Source organism: Acanthaster planci, linkage group LG02 (genome assembly GCF_054643075.1).
Source record: "Acanthaster planci isolate LZ-2023a linkage group LG02, COTS_SCS, whole genome shotgun sequence".
In the NCBI taxonomy this organism is placed as follows: domain Eukaryota; kingdom Metazoa; phylum Echinodermata; class Asteroidea; order Valvatida; family Acanthasteridae; genus Acanthaster; species Acanthaster planci.
In genome coordinates this window covers 35586307-35607546 of record NC_141778.1, presented here as the reverse complement: position 1 = coordinate 35607546, position 21240 = coordinate 35586307, and the positions used below count along the sequence as shown (strand labels likewise).

The 21240-nt window shown below is 38.0% G+C and overlaps 1 protein-coding gene across 5 annotated transcripts in view; it reads right to left on the bottom strand.

Moving 5' to 3' along the window:
- The window catches only part of LOC110985944 (uncharacterized), a 31450-nt gene that overhangs the window by 7803 nt on the left and 2407 nt on the right, over window positions 1-21240 (bottom strand). For 3 of the 5 annotated variants that reach the window (XM_022247428.2, XM_087132902.1, XM_022247429.2), the window contains exons 2-4: window positions 19524-19762; window positions 18972-19155; window positions 6466-6621 (exon numbers count right to left, since the gene is read on the bottom strand). In XM_022247428.2, the coding sequence (XP_022103120.2) occupies window positions 6466-6621; window positions 18972-19155; window positions 19524-19691 (508 nt within the window). In that variant the 5' untranslated portion in view covers window positions 19692-19762. Of the gene's footprint in view, window positions 1-6465; window positions 6622-12752; window positions 12906-14712; window positions 14741-18971; window positions 19156-19523; window positions 19763-21240 lie in introns of those variants that run through there. The other 2 variants (XM_087132903.1, XM_022247430.2) reach the window with 2 other exon arrangements.

Sequence of the window (21240 nt, the reverse complement as noted above, 5' to 3'; positions counted from 1 at the left end):
AATGTTAAAATTGTTGTTTTGATTAATAAATGGGAGAAAAAAAATTTCAAAAGAGTTTTGAAAAAATGGCCCTGCCCTCAGAGGAATCTCATTAAAATACAAAATTTACATATCTCTGATGTACATTTGAGAAGACATCATCGCTGGTGTGTCAATGCTTGTCTTGGGTCAAGTTCAAAAAATTCAGTCCAGAATTTTGGGTGTTTTGAGATCACACCAACCACGTGTTGCCAAACCTACACGTACAAAGACGCAATAAGCCTGCATAACTTTCCCACTGAAATTTTGACATCAAAAGTCACGCTGACCAGGGCCACATGGTCAGAACCATGTATGTTACATCCAAAGATTCCATAGACACATAAATTGTGCATGTCCCATCTCCCTCTTGGGTCCAGATATACCAAAAGGGTGCCTAACTATAACTTTGCATGTCCCTCTTGGGTCCAGATATACCAAAAGGGTGCCTAACTATAACTTTGCATGTCCCTCTTGGGTCCAGATATACCAAAAGGGTGCCTAACTAAAACTTTGCATGTCCCTCTTGGGTCCAGATATACCAAAAGGGTGCCTAACTATAACTTTCCATGTCCCTCTTGGGTCCAGATATACCAAAAGGGTGCCTAACTATAACTTTGCATGTCCCTCTTGGGTCCACATATACCAAAAGGGTGCCTAACTATAACTTTGCTGCTACTGTTGGTTCTCAACTGTACATCACACCTACTGCAACACCATCATTTCTCAGGATTGAAACACATTTGCGAGGTCAGTGAAATTAACCACAACAAAGGGCACTTCATTGCATTTTTAAATCCCTTATCTGTTACTGCCATACTAGTGGATACTTTCAACGATTAATAAAAACTTTGTCTATGGAGGTCTTCACAACCCTTTAAGGCTGACTGCAAAAAGTATAGGAGGGCACTGTACACACAAAGCACCATGCAAACAGCATTGATAAAGCCCGGTGCCTTTTTGTGTTTCTGGGTGACTGAGCTGGTGACAATAGGGACTGCTTAAGGTCGTTTCAGTCAAATACACATCGATCCAGACAACTGATGGACTGGCAGCTTCCCTTCAGGTTAAAACACAAATCTCCAGATACATTTTTATGAAATAAATTTTGAAAGGCTAATATCGTTCAGCGTCAGCAAGCAAAAAGGGAAAGGCAGTTATTTTATTTTTGTTGCTGTACATAGCCTCCAAAGAGGTACATGTAGTAAAGCCACACTGTATGTTTTACCACTTTGTGAGCCCTTGCGTCTTGAAAGAAGTCCATGCACATGCATACCGATAGTTTAATTGTCAAAAGTCAGAACATATGTACCTTGCACACTGTGATTTGGGTGCTTTGGTTTGAAAAGCAGGTAAATGTAAACAGAAGTAAATGTGGTTAATATTCACATTGTGAAAAAGACAACACCATTTACAAAATATACAAAATTTGGAAGTATACACCTTACACATGTATACTTTCCTTTCCAAATTCCAGCTCGTTTCAAAGTATATGCATGCTTGATACCATACATGTGTAGCACACTTGTAGTTCCAGCCAGTATATTGGGTCATATGAATAAAACTAGCAAATGCTATGAAGTTCAAGCAAACAGCAAAAGCATTTACCGAGAAGTCAAACCATTGAGATTAAGCAAATGCTTGAATTTGTAGGAATAAATGTTTCTTTGACTATTCAGAATCTTGTATAAATATTAGCAAATGCTTTATGCTTGTGGGTGGCTGACTGCACAGCCGAATGGTTTTGCACAAGAGGGCTTCCGTTGTCTGCACGTACAGACATACACAGTGCAGCACGGTGCTATATCTTGAGACCTCAGCATGGCAGATCAGCATGATGGCAGTAATTTGGATAGCAAAACGTTGATGAAGAAAATAAACCATTTGCGAGTTAAATTTGAATAAAATCTGGCGCACTGAGTCATCTGACTGAACAAAACAAAACGATTTGAATTCCCCAGACTAAAGACACTGTTGCTATACCTCATGATTCAGGGCAGCTTTTGCATAGCGACCACCATCTCTGGAATGGACTGGTTCCTTTGTGCCCTTCTTATCCATTGAGAACAATGTATTGTTGCAAGGCGTCTTTTACATGTATGTACATGTAACTCAGCAAAAGCTTGCCATGAACCACGAGGTACCTGTGTAGCAACAGTGGTTTTAGTAAGAATAATTCAAGCTGTTTTGTTCACATGAATTTAAAGCATTCGCTTCATTATTATTCATACAAACCCAAGTAAATGCTTCAAAATAGTAGTAAATGTAAAGGCAAATGTTACTTTTTATTCATAAAACCCATTGTGTTTGTTACAGGCTGATGGAGAATGAATGTAACTAAATACACCTGCAAGTGGTAATAACCATGATAATAATGACATTTCCTGCTTTGAAGTGTCCTTTACATATATTTAATGTGAAGAAATTGAGCTCCCCTACACGTATATGTTAACAAGGTAAGGAAAATAAAACACTTTCTTTCCCCAATTATAACCTTTAAACAAGAGGTGACAAGACCATCTTCCAAAAGTAACATGAAAAAATGGAGTTTTCATTTTATGAATGAAAATATCTCCACAAAATGGGCTTCCACGAGTCCCTTTTTTCCACTGCATTCAGACAGACTCATTTTATGTTAATGATACTGTATGCCAGTGAGCCCAAAATGTCATGGGGAGATACGGCTGTAAACAAAGTTCATCCTCACGCACAAGTCTCAAATTTCTTTTTCTCCGACACATTGAAAACTGTAGACTCTGCAAACAAGCATGGATGTACATGTAGGATGCTGTCTCTTTTCTAGAAGCTTCACATGTACACACAAACATGTACAAGATAACCCACGATTCAGCCCAAGATACTCCTATACTGACCATGTTATTCTCCATGGCGTATGAATAGTCTGTTGCCACTGCACGTGAACATGAGTGCACTTTCACATGTATGCAATGCAAGTTACTTTCTCCCCCATTAACGTCTCATACTCCTTCATTTCGGAACAAATCTCACAATTACATTGACCAGCTCCCGTAGGAGTAAGATTTTAGGTTTATGCATCTTAGAAATTAATATAAATTGTCCACTTTCAAATCAAAGGTCATGAGTCCAACAATTGGTACAGCAAGCCAGACACTGCACACAAAGAACCTTTGATGATGAACTCATGACCTTTGATTTTTAGCATTAACCTTAACCCCCTAGGCTCCTGCACGAGAAAGCACTCTGAACCTCGCAAATCCAACAGGTTCATGTACTTGTCTATGTACTTGTACATGTAGGTTACTGCACCAAACCTGATAAACTCCAACAGAATGAGCCCGTTGGAGTTTGAGTGATATGGTATGGATGGGTCTATGCAGTATAGGATGACTTGCACTGAACAGTACCAAAACTGACAAAATCAAGCATAGTCCAACAATTGGTACAGCAAGACAGACACTGCACACAATGACCCCTGTACATGTGTATGTCCCAACTCACACAGAATCCAACACCATCTCCCTGGGCCTTTCATTTAAGTCTCACAAAATTCAACAAGAATTTCATCAGGTACAGTACCAAACCTGCCAAAACCTCACAAAACCTGATGTTGGAGTATGGCACGTTTGGGATAGTTAGGGTTAACAATATTTTACATCCAGGATGTCATTTTGTATTTCTAGGAACAGTGAAATTCCAGAAACCTGCATGTCCACGAGGGGACTTGTGAATATCAAATGAAAAACAGTGTACTATCTGGGCTGATGTCAACGGTCAACATCCCACAAAGCAGTAAAATGTATCTGCTATGTCACCATGAAAAATTGATGGATATCCTGAAGTTGTTGTACATTTGTATTTTGGATCAGAGATTGTGAAAATGTACTTGGTGAAAATGTGATTGTTCAAGTCATAAAAAGATAAAAGTTTGGGATCCTTTCTTTTCTTTGATTTACTCACTGCTTTTTGATTGTCCACATTTTTTACGGTATCGTATGACATTCAGAACTGCCGACTTCAAGATCCGATTATCGGTGAGACACCATTTTCAAATTTTGTGATTACGGATTTGATATACATGTACGTCAATATTATCATCTGTTATCAATTACAAATCAGTTCAGAAATTAGTACTTCATGATCATATTTAATACCTTGTGTTGTTTTACGCTCAGCCATGCAGAAATTCATGCCTACTTTCTGTGTGAAATCTTCCAAACTACTCCAACAGACCATATTGCGCTGCCTCAACATATTGAATGGAACTGGGTCTGACCCCACATTTGCACATAACCAAAATCATCTCTTTCTTTAACAGTGTTGAGAGTCAAGAAATAAACTTTAACCCTAACCCTACATAATACCACAAATTACTACTTGTAGTAAAACGTAGTAATCAGCGCTGTTGCTTGTAAGAGGACATGACCTTATTGTTCTGTGAAGCCATAGAATACAATAGATAAGACAATGTACCATACAGTGCTGTGGCACTATGAATGCATGGCTTAATTGTTCTCTGTATGAGTAACAATGAAAGTACCCTAGCCAGAAGTAGTAATTTGTAGCACTAGGTCCTTCGGGCTCAGACTATTACTTAGTATTATGTAAGTCCTATGTAGTGTAAGCCAAAAAATATGCTTAGCCATGTTGGCAGTTGGGGGTTAATGATTTTACTGATAGACGTACTGGTATAATTGTGGAGATTACACAGTTTAATAGGATTTGGTTGTTCTTTGTTAAAATAATCAGGATCTTGATGAAAATATCCAGCTTATATTATTTTAGGTAATTTAAAATACCACTCTCATGGAGAAAAGCAATTCATCTGTTAAAACATAGGTGCTACATGTATAACATTGAAGTGTGTCAAAATCTAGGGCTTTTTATTATTTTAAGTAAACCGGAATTTAAGTAGAGCTACATGTTATTATGGAATAACGTACATATGTCGCGGTGTCTGTCCACAGAGTGACAAACATGAAACAGGCTGATTTTGCCATTCCTTGAGCAGATAACCTGAACAAAAAACATATATCTTCCTGAAAAAGTTTTTACAATAATAGTTTACAGTACACCATATTTGTGGGTTTTTTCTATCAGATGACAAAATTAACCCTAACCCCCTAGGGGGGTATGTAAAATTATCTTGAAATTGGAGGATTTGGGACTGTTAGGGTTAAGATTTGATTTTAGGAATTGCAAATGTCTGTCCACCATTTTGTTACGTTTGTCACAACCATTTTTTTCTTAACTTCTTTTTTTCTCATATTATTTTCTCAACCACTTGACAATTTTGCCTGATGTCAGCAAAAGGTACACACACAAGTACCAGGCAAAATTCACTAATGTAAGTCACAGCTACATGTAAAACAGTCTTCGAGCTTCCGGCCGTCAAAAGCTCTGCTGCGTCACACAATTAAAAATGAGGTTCGGTACCCAGACACCAGGGTATTTTACAGTTTATTTGTTTATGCATTTTCCCTTGTGTGGAAAGGTGCCATGCTAAATATACATGTACATACATGCTTTATACATACATGTACACGCAAGTCTGTACATGTACATGGACATAACGATGCAACAAAACATTGTATACCACATAGGCCTAGCTGTTTAATTTTTACAACTTTTAAAAAGCTTTTGTGAAGAGGAAAAGGTAAATCAAAGGTAAATTTTCTAGCTCCTATTCTTGGCCACGAAAAACGGACACTTTTATTTCAAAAAAAAAAAGTACCTGTCCGTCGGGCAATTTGTCCTTATTTTTTACTTGCCCAAAAGAAGAAATTTCTTGTCCCCAGCAATTAGACAACCGTTAATGTCGAGGCCTGACTGTACTGCGTGTCACATGCCATTATTACGCAATGACTCAGAAGGAAAACTCGTGGGAAACTTTATTTCATTTTGAAATTTGTCTCCCATTGAAAATTACCCAAAAGGTGAAATCTGGAAGAACTGTACCGTACATACATACATGTATATATTGTAAAAAAATGAATAAATTTTGCTGTTACATATTTTAAACTTGTTTTGTCGCATCTGACGTGTTGGCCCAAAATCCTCCATCAGAAACACTTGTCAGACAGGCCACCACACAGACACGTAAAATGTACACGTACATGTACATGTATGTGTACAAGCCAGAGCAGTAAATGAGTAGGTGTATCAGCGATTGAAAACTGCACCCCCAAATAACCACAGGTAACAAACATTTTGCATGGACAGCATTGCGTTTATTACAGTAGCACTGTTGTAAATGTACTGTAGTAAACAGGAAGCAAGTTTTGTGTATTTTGCCACATTTGTCTGCTGAATTCAATAGACTCCCTTTTCTCTGTTACTAGTTAATGGAGTACAGAAGATTCCACAAGATGACTGGGGAAGGATACTTACAAATGATTCTTATAAATGTTGGAAAAGATTACCTGATACAAACTACACATGTATGCAAATGAATGCAAGATTACTGACCTGTATTGGAGCAGTTCTGTGTGACAGTTGTTAATTTACTCTGCGCTATAAATGATTTCTCTTCACCACTCGTTGTTGGTGAGATATCTAATAGAGCATGTGCTGCCATCATGTCCCGTCCATTTTCACTAGATCCTGCTGTATCACACGCATGAGCTGATGGGGGTGAAAGAAATCAACACTACATCAGTTGTCAAGTTGAAGGAAAAGAAACAATTCAAAAGCTAATATTACTTTCTTCACATGAGCAAAAAAAATTCCAAGGCAGGATGAGTAATTTAGAATTCTGCCTTTACTTAAAAATTATAAAAAGGATCTTCAAATGAAAACATCAAATAAAGAAATGTACAATGTTGATGGTAGAAGTTGAGTAACTTCAAATGTACATGTACTGGTACATGTACACAAATGTAAACATTCCCAAGTATTCCTCATGACAAGCCCCTCAAAGAAACACACTGAAGCATGACCTACAATGATACCTATATGTTTGTCCATAGACTCAATGTAAGCAAATCATCTATGAGTAGTGCACTCAAGGCTGCTAGGCCTGAAATACCTTACTTGTCAACAGTTTTCTCACACTGCACTTGTAAATCACAAATTAAAGGTCAGTTCACTCCAATTTAGCCTTGGGTAATGATTAAATTATGTACATAATGGTTTTATGTGTGTACTTATACACATGTTGGTGCAAAATGGTGGTCCAACATCAATCATAAAGATCACATATTAACCCTAACCCTCCTCAATCCTTCACCTGTTGGAGGACTGAGGAGTGTTAGGGTTAAGATACAAATACTAAAATTTCATTTTATCAGTATATCTCTCTTATTGAGGGGAATTCTATGAAATTTTACAGCATGCTTGAAGTTTCAAATAAGTACATGATAGAATTTTTCAAAACAATAACAACATAACTACATGTATGGATTACGACAGTATGATGCTCTAGTAACTGAATACTGTAGTTCATCTGCCAAAGATTTATTTAAGGGTCTATGCAACGGAAATATTTCAACACAAATCTTTTAAATGCATCTTGTAGTTGTCTATGAACAAAACAGTGATGTCATCCCTTGAACCACAACATTGGTTTGGGCCCCCAAAAATACATTTTTTTTAGATGTTTCAGGACTAATTTTCTTCTTTTTGGGGCTGCTGAATGTACCGGTATGGACATATACGTACAGTGTACATACAAATAAGCAAGCATACTACCCTTTCTTATAAATATTTTTCACCAGTAAAGTCTGCATTCACAATTTGAACAGAAGAAAGACCCATGCACTGAGCCATTTCTTTTCTGGATGACATCAAAAGAGCATCCACACATATATGCATGTACATGTACATGTAGTTGTCCAGCAATGCATGAATATTTTCAATGTATTCAATCTAACAAGAATTTCAAAACGGAGACACATTAATGAGTGGTACGTTGCAAAAATTGTGTTGAAAAGGAAAGTCACTGCTGCTACATGCACATGTAACGTACACTTTCAATGCAGTACCCACTTTTGTTGACAGCAAATTGAAATGACACCTGTTCATCCATATTATTTGTACATGAAAACACTGGAGGTGAAGTTAAAAGAACGCCTGGAACCACAAACATGGCACAAGAAAAAAGAAAACAACCACAACTGGCAAGAGTCTTAAAAAACAAAACCAGCACACTGTTTGCAATCAAGAAAAACTGCTTTGTTCATACATAACATCCACTACGGAAGAGTAAGGCAGGAAGTTGTATTCTGCGTCAATTGAGATGGTTTAATTACATCCTGTATGGATACTTAACCACTGTTGCTACTAGGATGGTCATCACTACACTCTAATACACAGTTTATATAACCAGGTGCACGTACAGTGTAGCTTCCAGATTATCCCAGTTTTATCTTTCTCTCAGAAATTTGCATACCAATCAATAATTCTTCTAAGATGACCCAATTTCACGTTCTTATCATGAAATGATTAAATACTTGTACGAACTACATGGTCAACATGCAACATACAACTTATCCCTTGAGTTTCAATTTGATCCACATTTGATTTTTTCATTAACATCCACTTCTCACTGGCAATCTAATGGCAATGAGAAATAAAATGCTTGCATTCTGAACAGTGACAGGTGTTCAAAAATCAACACAGCATGAATCTAGTCTACAGTACTCATAACCCCTAAGTAAACAAGACACAAGAAAGGCAACTGCTCATGGTAAACCAACACAAAAGGGCAAGAATACTCAACAACAAAGCCTATTAAGGATTTCCTGTATGGGTGGCTTTGGCTTTCTTGTGGTCAAGAAATATCATGGGGTCATAAATACATGTAGGCCAACAGCTCACTGGAAGGGAACAAGAACCACCTGATGGTCCTCACTGACCCCCTAAAAAGAAATGAGACACCAAACAATGACAGAAAATGCAAAGATACCGTTATAATGAGGTACTTTATACATGAAGAAAGTTTGCGCTATAAAACTTGCCAAAATCCAATACTGCAAGTAACAAAATTGTAGCCCAAGTAAAAATATGTTTGCCAACATTTCACATCTTTTATCTGTGTCAATTGCGACGAAAAAATTCCTGTTATTTTTATAAATGTCATAAAATGCCATGCTAAGACTCTGTGGCTGGAAAACAGAGGGTTGCCTTATTTGGTACAAAAATACAAATTTTAGTAGTTATTATATTAGTATTTATTAGTTAACACAATAGGCAGGCTCACTGCACAGAAAATGCAGTAATAAGAAAATCTCAGGGACAGAAACTTGGGACTTGTACATTTGTATGCTACAAAGGCAACGTGTAAGGAGATCTTTCAAAGTCCTGATAAAAAGAGTAAAGAATGTCCCCTTCAAGTTTTGCTTGTGTGTTTGAAATCACTTCCGCATGTTGTACACGTAGCTCTCCAAACATTCAGCAACCTACTTACAGAACTGCAAGTCACTATTCACTTGCGCCCTCTGATTTTTATGGGTTCGTAATACTATGGGTTTTTGAATGCAGCCCACTTTTGTCAAATTGGGGTACATTTTTGTGCTGCGAAAATTCCACGTTCTCAATCAAATCTCCCCCTCAAAAACCATTGGTCTCCATGAACCAACATGATGCGGAAAGATCATACCGACAGAAACGAGGTTGGGCCGACTGTTGCATGATGTAGACTCAACGGTTTTCAAGAACGGAGGGATGGAATCTTGTTTTCATTGCACAACCCTCTTCTACTACTGTAAATAGGTTCTACATGTACATGTAAGTCTGCCTTCATGTACAAAAATTGCATTATTGCAACATTTCAAAGTGTACAGCTGAATCCACAGAAATATCCCTCCCTTCTACTTCTCAGCTTTACAGCGCAGCGTGCAGAGCACGCGCCCGCCAGAACACACACAGGAAGTTCATACAATGAAAACAAGATTCCATTCCTCCGATTCAATCAATCCGATGCACGCACACTGCGTGATGCACACACAGTGTGCAATGTGTTTGGGTCATTTTCATCAGAGGAATCATAGGGTGGTGAGTAAAAGCATCAATTGTTTTTTTCACGAAATAGTCAGTTGTATGGCCTTAGAACCATAGTTCATCAGCTGTACATTAGTTTCGAGGGGTCACAAGCATCAACAAAGCGTTAACAAATTATTAAAGCATTTTTATGCAAATATTTTACATTTACATTAGTAATGCTCCTACATATCATATTCAATGTATCACGTTATCGAAAATGATATTTGAGTGTGGAAATGTGAGCGACAAATTCGGGTCTGCTCGTGCAGCCCGACCTGCCACCATCTTGTTTTCGCCTGGACGGTAGAGTAAAGAAAGATGGCAGCCTCCATACATCACGAAAGAGTTTCGTTTTTCTGCATGAATCTGAAAGGCAAATTCGATGTTTCTTTTACACAGTGGAAGGTCTTAGAGTCTTTAAATTTTGATAAAACCACTTTTAAATCTTTAGAGGGTACTTTTGAGTTGTTGAGGCTTTGTTGACGCTATTTGTATGTGTTGAGGCTTGTTGAAGCTAAATAGCATGATCAGTTTTGAGGCCTTTTTTGAGGGGGGTAATTAAAAAGTGGAATTTTGGCAGCACAGAAATTCACCGAGATTTGGCATAACTGAGCTGCATTAAAACACCCATAGCATTACAAACCCATAACAAATCGTAGGGTGCAAGTCACACAAGGTACTGACTTGCAGAATTCTGTATCAGCAACCCATCCCTCTTCAAAAAGGTAAAACAAAATATCAAAAGTCATAGAATGTAACAGAATGAGCCGTAAGTTTTACGCAGAAATCAATGTCATAGGACGAAATAAAGAAGTCACAATCAATAATGTGTATGCATAGTCAGTAAGGATGGCATCCCTATACAGAAACCACTCATGCACATCATTTTGACAAAACAGGTGTTCACTTTGTCATTGGTTGTTTAAAATGTTGTCCATTCATGGGTCATTTTTGCTTGGTGGAGAGTGCTTTTGTGTGCGACTTTTGATTCAGTAACCAAGTTGCTGTGCATGTCAATTTCTTCTTTGTTATAAAGATAATTACTTGCTTTGGGGCATGTGATTAGTAAGGGGTATTGCAACATACCTGTGTACAAAAATTGCTGATTTCTATGGAGTGAATTTTTTATGTGTGGCCTTTGACGGAAGTGGCAAGTTTCTTTTGCTGTCCAGTGTAAAACTGACACTGAAGTTCTTTTACACAACACTGTGTAGATCATGGAACATGCCGAGTTGTAGTCTTGCTCCAAGACTGGTTTTACTGTTTTGGCCAGTGCACTGTGCAGGCTACATACGCAGGAGAGTACAGCCTAATCACAGTGCCATTAGAGGGCGCTTTGTTCACAATGACACAGCCAGTCTTATAGAACCTGGCAAGCTTACACCAAAAATTCTGAGCATACCTTATGCACTCAAACTACCATGAATAATTGCGCATGCGCACTGCCAAAAACCGTTATCTGCATGGCACGCTGTCTTCAGAAGTGCGTATATGTACATGTATTATTAATGATAACTTGAACGCGTGAGGTATGCTTGGAATTTTTCAGGTAAGCCTGCCAGATTCTACAAGACTGGTTTTCAGCAGGTCGTCTCTTATGAATATAGCGCCCTCTACTAGTAGGTCTATTCGGCTGTGTTGGCTGGCGCATGTTGCCTGAACAGTGCACCGGCCAGAAAAACAGTAATACCAGTCTTACGACAAGACTACTTGAGTTGGTGTCAGGACTTGGAAAGATAGTGGGTACGTAAGTCGACTGTGCCGAAAAAAAGGAAAACATGAGTCTGGTGAGAACTTAGCCCCGCTAGTGTGGCATGGACTCTCACTCCCGATCCATCCTTCGCCACACATCCGTATGCGCAATTTCGTGTCGGCGTAGTGAACATTTTCGGCGCACCCACTTCTCATTGTGGGCGCAATTTCTTTTGAACGCAAACATGATTCTTGACCTTTCCGCTTTCTAAAAACCATTTAGTGAATGATTTCACTCACGTTATTGAGGTATTTTCCAGTCTTTTTGCCTTTATCCATAGAACAGCTGTCGAGACGATGAGGGGTCAAGTGACGTAATGTTCAACGATCTTATTTTAAAGATGGCAACTGAGAGAGCGAGTCCATTAGACTGAATGGATTAAGGCAAAAAGACTGGAAAATACCTGAATAACGTGAGTGAAATCATTCAATAAATGGTTTTTAGAAAGTGGAAAGGTCAAGAATCATGTCAGTGTGCAAAAAAAATTTCGCCCACGATAAGTGGGTGCACCGATAATGTTCAGTCCGCCAACACAAAATTGCACATATGGATGTGTGGCTAAGGATGGATCGGGAGTGAGAGTCCGTACCACTCTAGTGAGTGGGGCTAACGAGAACTGGGACAAGGGCTCACAAAACTCAACATAGTCCGACACGTCCGATGGTAGGCCTAAGGCTTAGCTGAATTGATGTTCATAACGTGTAACGGGCATGACGAGCATGAAATATCTTTCCACAGTGAAGCCATAATTCAAGCAAAATGAATAATGGTTAAAGTTGAGCACTTTAAAAGAGACCAAAGTAACACGCGTTCTATTGTTTGTGTACAGTGCCCTCGCCACGCTAGCGAGTATTCTTTGCGTAATTCACTTCCTGGTTTTCCGAGTCCGGAAGAGAATTGCTTCGCGCGTAATTCAACGTGCCTATTTCTCTGTAGGTGGCACAAAATGTCCCAAGAAATCAGTGTTTCATTTCGAAGCAGAGGCTGGTTATGAAAAATTAATCTAATCCACGTTCCTTACCAGCTTGGAGGAGTAAATCCAGACTCTTTCTTGCGTCGGAAGCCATCGTTTTTGACCCCTTCACGAATACATTGAGCACAAGCAATGCAACGCCGTAGTACAGTACACAACACAAACACGCGCGGACGTACGTACCTAACGACTGCAACATATCACTCCGCACAGTGATGTGCCCGGAAGCGACCTACACAACACGCACAATTTTGCTGCCATTACTGCGCACTGGGTATGTAGGCCCAATTACGCAAACCACTTGCAAAATAATAGGGAGGAAAGTGCCCTAGGGGATGCCTGTGGGACACTGTGGCCCCGGGTGGCGCTCCCCATTGAAATCTTAATTAAAACGGACAAAAAATTACAAATTTAACTGCGGTCCAATTTACTTTCAATATCCCCCAGTTTACACCCCATGCATCATTGCATTACCTTCTTCAATTTTACAGACGCCGAAAATATCGCAATGGATTTTGAGGAACAATAATCACATTCACGATGATACGGCCAGCGACGTTTAAATGACCTCCCGACCACACGCGTTGCTTGGAGGTGTCGACGTCGGTAACGATCTGAAGAATTATTGTAAAAGTGTTGCAATTCTGATTGTCACGCTGTTCACCGAAATTTATTTTTGGTTCCATACCAGGAGACTGTATTTTAATTACACCAAGAGTCATGTTCTCACTTTGACCCTCAAGAAAAATACTTGTATTTTTAACTATCTTGGAACGATAACGCCGGGGTCATTGTTTGAAAAGGCTTGGGTGTTTATATTGACACTTGGCTCAACTTTGCTCACCACGTAGTAATAGCACAGGGTCAACAAGTGCAAGTCGTCAGAACTAGTTTTATGCGTAATAGGCCCAAGTAGGAATGCGCTTCTCCATACCATTTTCTGTAGTCTCAACACGCTACATTTAGAATACGAGACGTTTGTTTTTAAGCCTGTGTCTAACTCTAAATCAGATCAGATAGGTTAGAAAGAGTTCAAAAACCATGTATATTTAGTACTTAATAGAACCTTGATCATTAGTACATTTAACAATGATCCGGCCACAATATGCTTAACTGTGTTACGTTTTTATCTTCTAAAACTTCGTCAGAAAAGAATAATGAATGTATGACTTTTTATTTTTATATAAAAAAGTTGCACAACCATATCAGCAAAACTGAAGCCATCCCTTTTGGCTTACGTGCTCCTCCTTGACCATCACACCGAAAACTGGAAATGTTCAGTGGACCGATGTTAAAGTTACAAATTATGGGTTTGTGTTTAACAGCTCAATGATTTCACCCAGTGCATCAGCCTACAGCAGGTTCCACCAAAGATGGGTCCAGAGGAAAATCTACAAATGTATCTTGGCCATGGATAATTAGGGTTTGTTGTCATCTGAAAGCTTTATTGATTGCTCATAATGCAACGCCAGAAGAAGTCCAAGTGTTACACCGTACTCATGATTTTGATATTTTATGTTATTCTGTTCACCTCCCCTTCATTTCTTAAATTTTTATGTATTTCACTGCAATTTCAAGGGCATTGTCTCATTATTGAGTACGGTAAGCAATACCTTGATTTTGAAACCAAGTTTCAAATTCAGTACATATTTTCATTTGATTTTTGTACTTGCAATTTTTAACGTAATTTTAAGGTATGTTTTGTTCATGCAATTTTTTGTTACCATGTTTATGTCAAGTTTTAATCCCTACCTGTTGATGGTAGTTAACTGCTTTCATCGAGTGAAAACTAAATAAATCCCGATATACATAAACTTTCAAGAAACAAATCCTAGCCATGTGATTCTCCGGCTTGCATCACGAACAATTTTCATTTCTCACCCCTCTTCTACTTTCCATCTCAAATTGTAACAACTTAAGTGACTCATGTATTTCCAGACTGTTTACCATCTTTTACAAGAAAAACTGATGCAAGTTTTTGTCGAACAGAAAAAACAAAGTTGCTTACGGCCAGGGGTCATCCTCCATTACAGTTAGAACTGGTCTCCTTCAAGTATGGATTTCTGACAGAGAAGAAACAATTCTTTTCATCCCTTGAAACAAAACTGACAACCTAACTGAAAAGTGAAAACATGAATATCTTAAATGGACAACTGTAAACTGTTTAAGGCATTAGCTGTGTGATATCCACAGCGATCCATTTAATCATTAACCCTAATGAGTTATTAAAGCAGTTCCAGTTAAACTAAGTAAACGACCTTTGACACTTTAGAAACACATTTGAAGTCTTCCAAGATAACTCAATCAATGTGTGCAAATGGAATAAATTACAGATACTGTATTTTCAATTGGAGTTATATGCTTGTGTAATTCACAGTTTGAAACTTGATTTATCTATTAGTAACTCATAGGTATTGTCATATAGGTTTTCATTGATTGTCTCAGTGCAAAAGTTACAACTTTAAAAATTCAGAAAGAGACACTAAAAAGCCTTTTTCAGGAGTATTAATCCACGAATAAAACCACCTTTTGTGTTATATGCCTATCAACAAATAACTTTAGTCAAACATTTAGGGGTTTGATGTACATGTTCAGTTCCTGTGTAATTTTTATTATGATTGCAACATTTTAGTTAGAGTCCTTTCTCTTTGGCTTAAATTTACATAAAATGCAACTTGGCATTTAGGAAATTTTTAAAGGAACAACAACATAAAGACAAGCATGCTGAAAAGACACACCTAAGGTTTCCATGGTAATGAGGATATCACACTGAAATCAATTCTATGATAAATGTTATTAATCTAACGTGAACTTTCACAGACGAATCACACATCAACTATTATTAAACATGTGAATGTAGATGACTTAAACAATGTCTTCATTTTTTAAGTACATTTATATTTGATTAGCAACAGAAGAGCTGTTGCTGTCTTTTCATTTGTCTGTGGTAATGGAGACAACCGGCCTGACAAAATCAATATGGCAGGAATTTGACTTATATTACAGTACCAATTTTACAGAAGCCACAAACTTTGAAATCTTTTTTACGAAAATATCATTGGGTCAAAATGTTTTACTGATTTTGTACATTTTAAGGTTTCATATTTTGACTTATCACTTCAGTACTTTAATCACGTACATGTCGTACGTACATCTTTTTTTGCCCAATATGGGAGAAACAAGGAGGGCTAACAAAAAGTCGTTATGTACGTGGCGTTCACACTAATTCATAACTAGTGTTGAAGAGTGCCTCCTGGTGTCAAAAGGTGTCTACCCATGTCCCCTCCACATAAATGTTTTCAGCAAACCCCCTCCCATGAGAAAATTGACCACAACACAAATTAATACTTGCAGTTTCTGGTAGCAGGTAACATTTAAATTTATCCTTTTTTCACATCTACATGTATGCCAATCTTTTCAGAATATTGCTATGAATTAACAATGCACTGATCCTTTGTTGACTGGTTCCAAACTATGCAATAACAGCAGCAAATCGGTTTTGCCTGGTTCACTCAACTGTGACACCACTAGTCTCTCTAAGGGCCAATCAGGGTATTGTTGATGTGCAAGTTCACTTGCTGTTACCATGACCACAGACATTGGCATTGTGGGGAATACAGTATGCCCAAGGACTCAACTCCATACAAGTTTCTATAAATATGCAAATAACAAATGCATTCATGAATTCAATCTCAGTGTAACTTGTATGACCTGTTCTGGAATACTTTAGAAAAACAAACAATTCAGGCGAATGTTGAGTAAAGGAAGTCGAAAGCCTTACACGTACAAGTGCATGTACATGTATGTACATTTAAACCCATGAGTTCCCTCCTCAGCATAACTGTTTATTTCTTCCATCCTCGGCTACAACAGATCCCATGAGGCAACTGCACACTTTTTGTCAAAATGGCACAGGAGATAAAACTGAGAATAAGAGATACTATTTAATTGGCCATCTAGGAAATAACTTCAGGATATAACCTTTTCAACAAATTGTTCAATTTATGTGCTAAATTCTGTTAAGTCAACTTTTCACATGACCCTTAGAGATCTGTGAAATTGATTTGACAAAAGACTAATGCAGTCAAAATCAAATTACCCTCCTCGCTGGAAAGTTGAATCTTGATCCGCACTTGTTTGGTCAAAGCAATGACATCGCACAGGAATACTAATTAATGAACGCTTCAAAGACTGAGGCAGAAACATATTTCTGATCATGGTAAAAAATATATACCTCTAATGTGTGACACTGAAGCTAACCACACACACCCCATATCACTACATTTTTGGATTGATAATATCAGCTAGGACTATTTCAAATAGATCATTCATAAATAAATTCCTCCTCCCGGAAGAGTTCCCAATGGCTTCATTTCTTCTTGTGGATTTGCAGGGAAGTAAAGGACAATCACTTGTTTTAGGATTATAAAAATTCTGTTCCCCAGCAAAACTGCACAAGATTTCACTTCGAGTTAGTATTCCTTTGTGTGGATTGTGCATCCATTAACACAAACTGGCCAGCGAAATTTGAGCAATCTGATAATTGATGCACAGGGATGTAATATGCACACAGCACATCCATGACATTATGTATTTACTGTTGCTGGTGGTAATATTCACTTCAGATTGGTATTCTTGTAGAGTGACACCCACATTCAACTTTCATGTTTGCTTTCAACATGGAATGACTCTGACAGAAACTCTCTTTTTTTTTCTGAGTATCCATGCCACCCAGTGTATTTTTTTTTCTCCTGTTTCTGCCTAAACCTGTTGCTATCCGCCTGGCATGTAAAAGGATTGCGTTGCCATGACCTGCTCGATCAAGATTGTGCAACGAGATTGTTCTGGGGTTTTCTTTCCCTGTCAATCTAAAATTGTAAGTCCCTGCTCAAATAATCCTTGGTTAAGAAAAAAACATGTTAATGCTCACTTATATTTGGTAAATGACCAGCAGTGGCCAACGGTAATGAAACTGAACGGGCTATGGGGCAGGAACCTCCCCCAATTTTTTTCACTTGGTAGTAATCCTCCCCAGGCCAGAATGCCATGGGGCAGGGCTTACGACTCAGGCTAGTCACATGATTAATGACTGATGCCTGATGGTCTCATAACCCCCCCACACACACACAGATAATCACTCTGCTGCCATTGGCAATGACATACCATACATGTAATCCTCCTGACAAGTGTGGTAAGAAATGTGTTTGCAGATTTTCTGTTTACAAAGTACTTGTATCCCCAAGGACAATGATTACAGGAGGGTGCTCAGTTAAAGAATCAAGTCCATGACAAGTCAGATCTAAAGATAGTGATGTCATTTCCACTATCTTGAACTCTGACCAAAAGCCAATGACTATCCACAGGCCAGAATTACATGTACATAATCAAAGTGCAGATGGAAGAGTTATAAATGCAATGCACTGTTCACACTCACTCATGATAACTTTGTCTAGGGTTCGTTTTTAATGCAGTTCTTGTAAATGCCCCTGTGTTTCCCATTTAACTTTTTTCAACTTGTTTTCCACTTTTAAGGGCACTGCAAACGTGCAGATCCATGAGAAAAATTATTGATATGAATTTCAGGAAGAAAGTCAATATTACAGCTTTTTCTGCTCTAAAGGGTGCCAGAATTTAGATGTTTTGCTGTCTTCACTGTTTCTTTCTTGTTGATTCATTGTTGTTTTAGTACATGACAGTTGGATGGTGGGCCAAAGTCTCCTCATAAATATTTTAAATGAGCGAATATTGGGTAAATCTGAACACAAAACCTTGAAAATGAACAGTGTTTTGTGCAAAGACATTGTACCCTAATTTGTCACGGAAGGCATTAAAAATGTGAATTTTTAAAAAGCCCTTTCAATAGGACAAAAGAGAAATTGAAATGGCCCTTCAAGTATTACATGTAGAGTCTTGTTTCCTTTTGTAAGGCTTTTTCCATCATTGTTTTCATAGATTTCAATATCACCCTGTATCTGGTACTTATCTTATTGTTATAAGCATACAGCAGGATGCTCTTAAAAGACAATGCAAAGCTACTGCATTACGTTCTCAGCACATGCATAAAAACAACAGCACAATACATCAACAATGCACAAACAAAAAATATTTCCTAGATTTTATTCTTCTTTTTATGCAGCCATAAAGAAAACTGAAAGGATTTATGAATTTCTCATGGGAAAACCAGCAAAAGTGTACCAATGTGCAGGTCTGATTCAACCAACACTTAAGTATTTACTGAAACTAAAAATCAGCAAAATAGAGACTTACACAACTTTGATGTGAGTTTATTGACTTCAGTGTCACATAAACCATCTTCTGAGCAGGAAACTTCAATCTCTTCTGCTAAATATTCTAACGCTGTCGGAGTACCGAAAGCTCCAGGAGTAAGAGGCATATTGTACAATGACTGCACAATAACTGAAGGACCATCTTGGATAATGTTTGGCTTTCGCTGGAAAAAATTCAATTTAAAAATAAATTTAAAGGGAGGAGCGATATAATTTGTTTCTTTTTTTTTTTCTTTTTTCTTCTTTCGGTAATATGAATAGAATGCACAAATCCATTGCCTTACTCAATGATTCACCAACATAAAGTCATATCAACATGAAACGTGACAAAGAATTTTAGAAACCAGACTTTCTTACATTCTGGGTAGTCCAGCACTGAACAATATATAGGGCAAATTCAAATCAGACAAGAAATTCCATAACAATATGAAAGTCTCGATCACTGACATCTGCACTCCTTTTATACCTGTGTACATTCTCAATGTATGCTCAAACCCACAAGGTGGGTCATCAACAATGTTCTCTAACTTACCTCAGCAAATTTACATTCACTGAGTGCAGACAGGTCCAGCCGTGGATATGAAATTTTCAAAAAGCTGGGAAGAATCTCTGGACTCGGTGGCTCATCTCTGTTCTCATTGTCTGTGCAAACTACAGCTTCAGGTTGAATTATTACTGGCTCAACTTGGATGCATGCCATGGTGTACTTCTCACATCACTGGTAGACCATCTAATGTTCATGTACGTGTGAGGGGTTGATTGCAGTGAACTCTGTAATAAATGGACAAATAATCAATTTATTTCCCAATACATGTAGCGCATTGTCAGGTTTTATTCATTTAGACAGGGAGAGATAAATACAGTGGTACATGTATGAATTCCAAAACTGAAACCTGCAACTCCATTTAAGTACGTTTGTATTGTTATTGGCTCCTTCAATATAAAAATAGACACCGCATACATCCGGCACCAAGTTGTTTCCTTCCCTTTTGCATGAATTGTTTCAAGTTTCGGACAATTTTTTCAACTTCCATTTTCAGAACAGGATCCAAACAAAATATGTGACTGACGCTAACTTTTTAGGAATGCATATCTACATGTATGTGTATAATATGCAGACATAGCAGAATCATCAATTGAAATACGTTTCTCATCAAATTGAATAGCTCTTTACAATAAAAAAAAGTTAAATGTAGAACCTGTGCAACAAAAAAAATTGTTAATGCAACTGATACAGGAAAAATTGTCCTTGAATGCAACAATCATGTTATGCAGTGGTAATCTTCTTGATTTGATGGAAGGACACCCAACAATACTGGGGAGTTTGCAAGGTCAGCCACAGAAATCTTAACCCTAATCCCCTAGGCCCTTTTTGCAAGGGACCCTCCTCAATCCTCCAGAATCCTCTAATTTGGGGGTGAAAAATTGGATTCTCCCTCAATTCTTCAAAATTTTCTTGAAAATGTTAGGTGGAGGTGTGCCTACTGCCTCGATCCTTCAAAATCCTCCTGCAATTCCTGTCATTATGTTGAGGCAATGCAAATGGCATTCTGGAGTGGTGCAGTTGATTCAAAAGGAATATCGGGCTGAATTTATGCATGACTGAGCAAGAACAACACAACATCCAACCCAAGACCTTCACACATGACATCCTTTGCAATCAGCCAAGCACTTTTGCTATTCACCCTCAATCCTCCAAAACTGCCAGAAGGATTTTGGAGGACAAAATATGGCACAGATGTACATGTGTTCATGTTAACTGTGTGTACCATAATACACATGAAACTTAATGTGAAGTCACTTCTGATGTGTTACAACATTCCAGATGCCATATTCTCCAAATACCACTGAGCTACACATAACAAAAGAAAGCAAATTATATTCCTAAAATACTTTTTGTAATCTATCTCACTTCTGACAATACTGAGGTTACACACAGCAATGTACATGTACATACATGTATATGTATAAATGTAAATGTATGATTCCCGCATTGGCTCGATGAAAGATAAAACCTATATCCATATTTCTGATTTAAGTGAGCAGCTACATGTTTACACAATGCAATGTATTTTATTTTCCACATATGAAAACATGCTGGTTTCAGCCTGAGCAAAGTCCTGTTTATAGTTCCCTGTACACCTCTCCCCATTAACACAGGTATAATGTGCAGTCTTTTCAAAAGACTGAGGTGACGTGTTTCTAAGAAATGTCACCACAGTTATGAGTATTCAGTCAAGTGGTGCTGT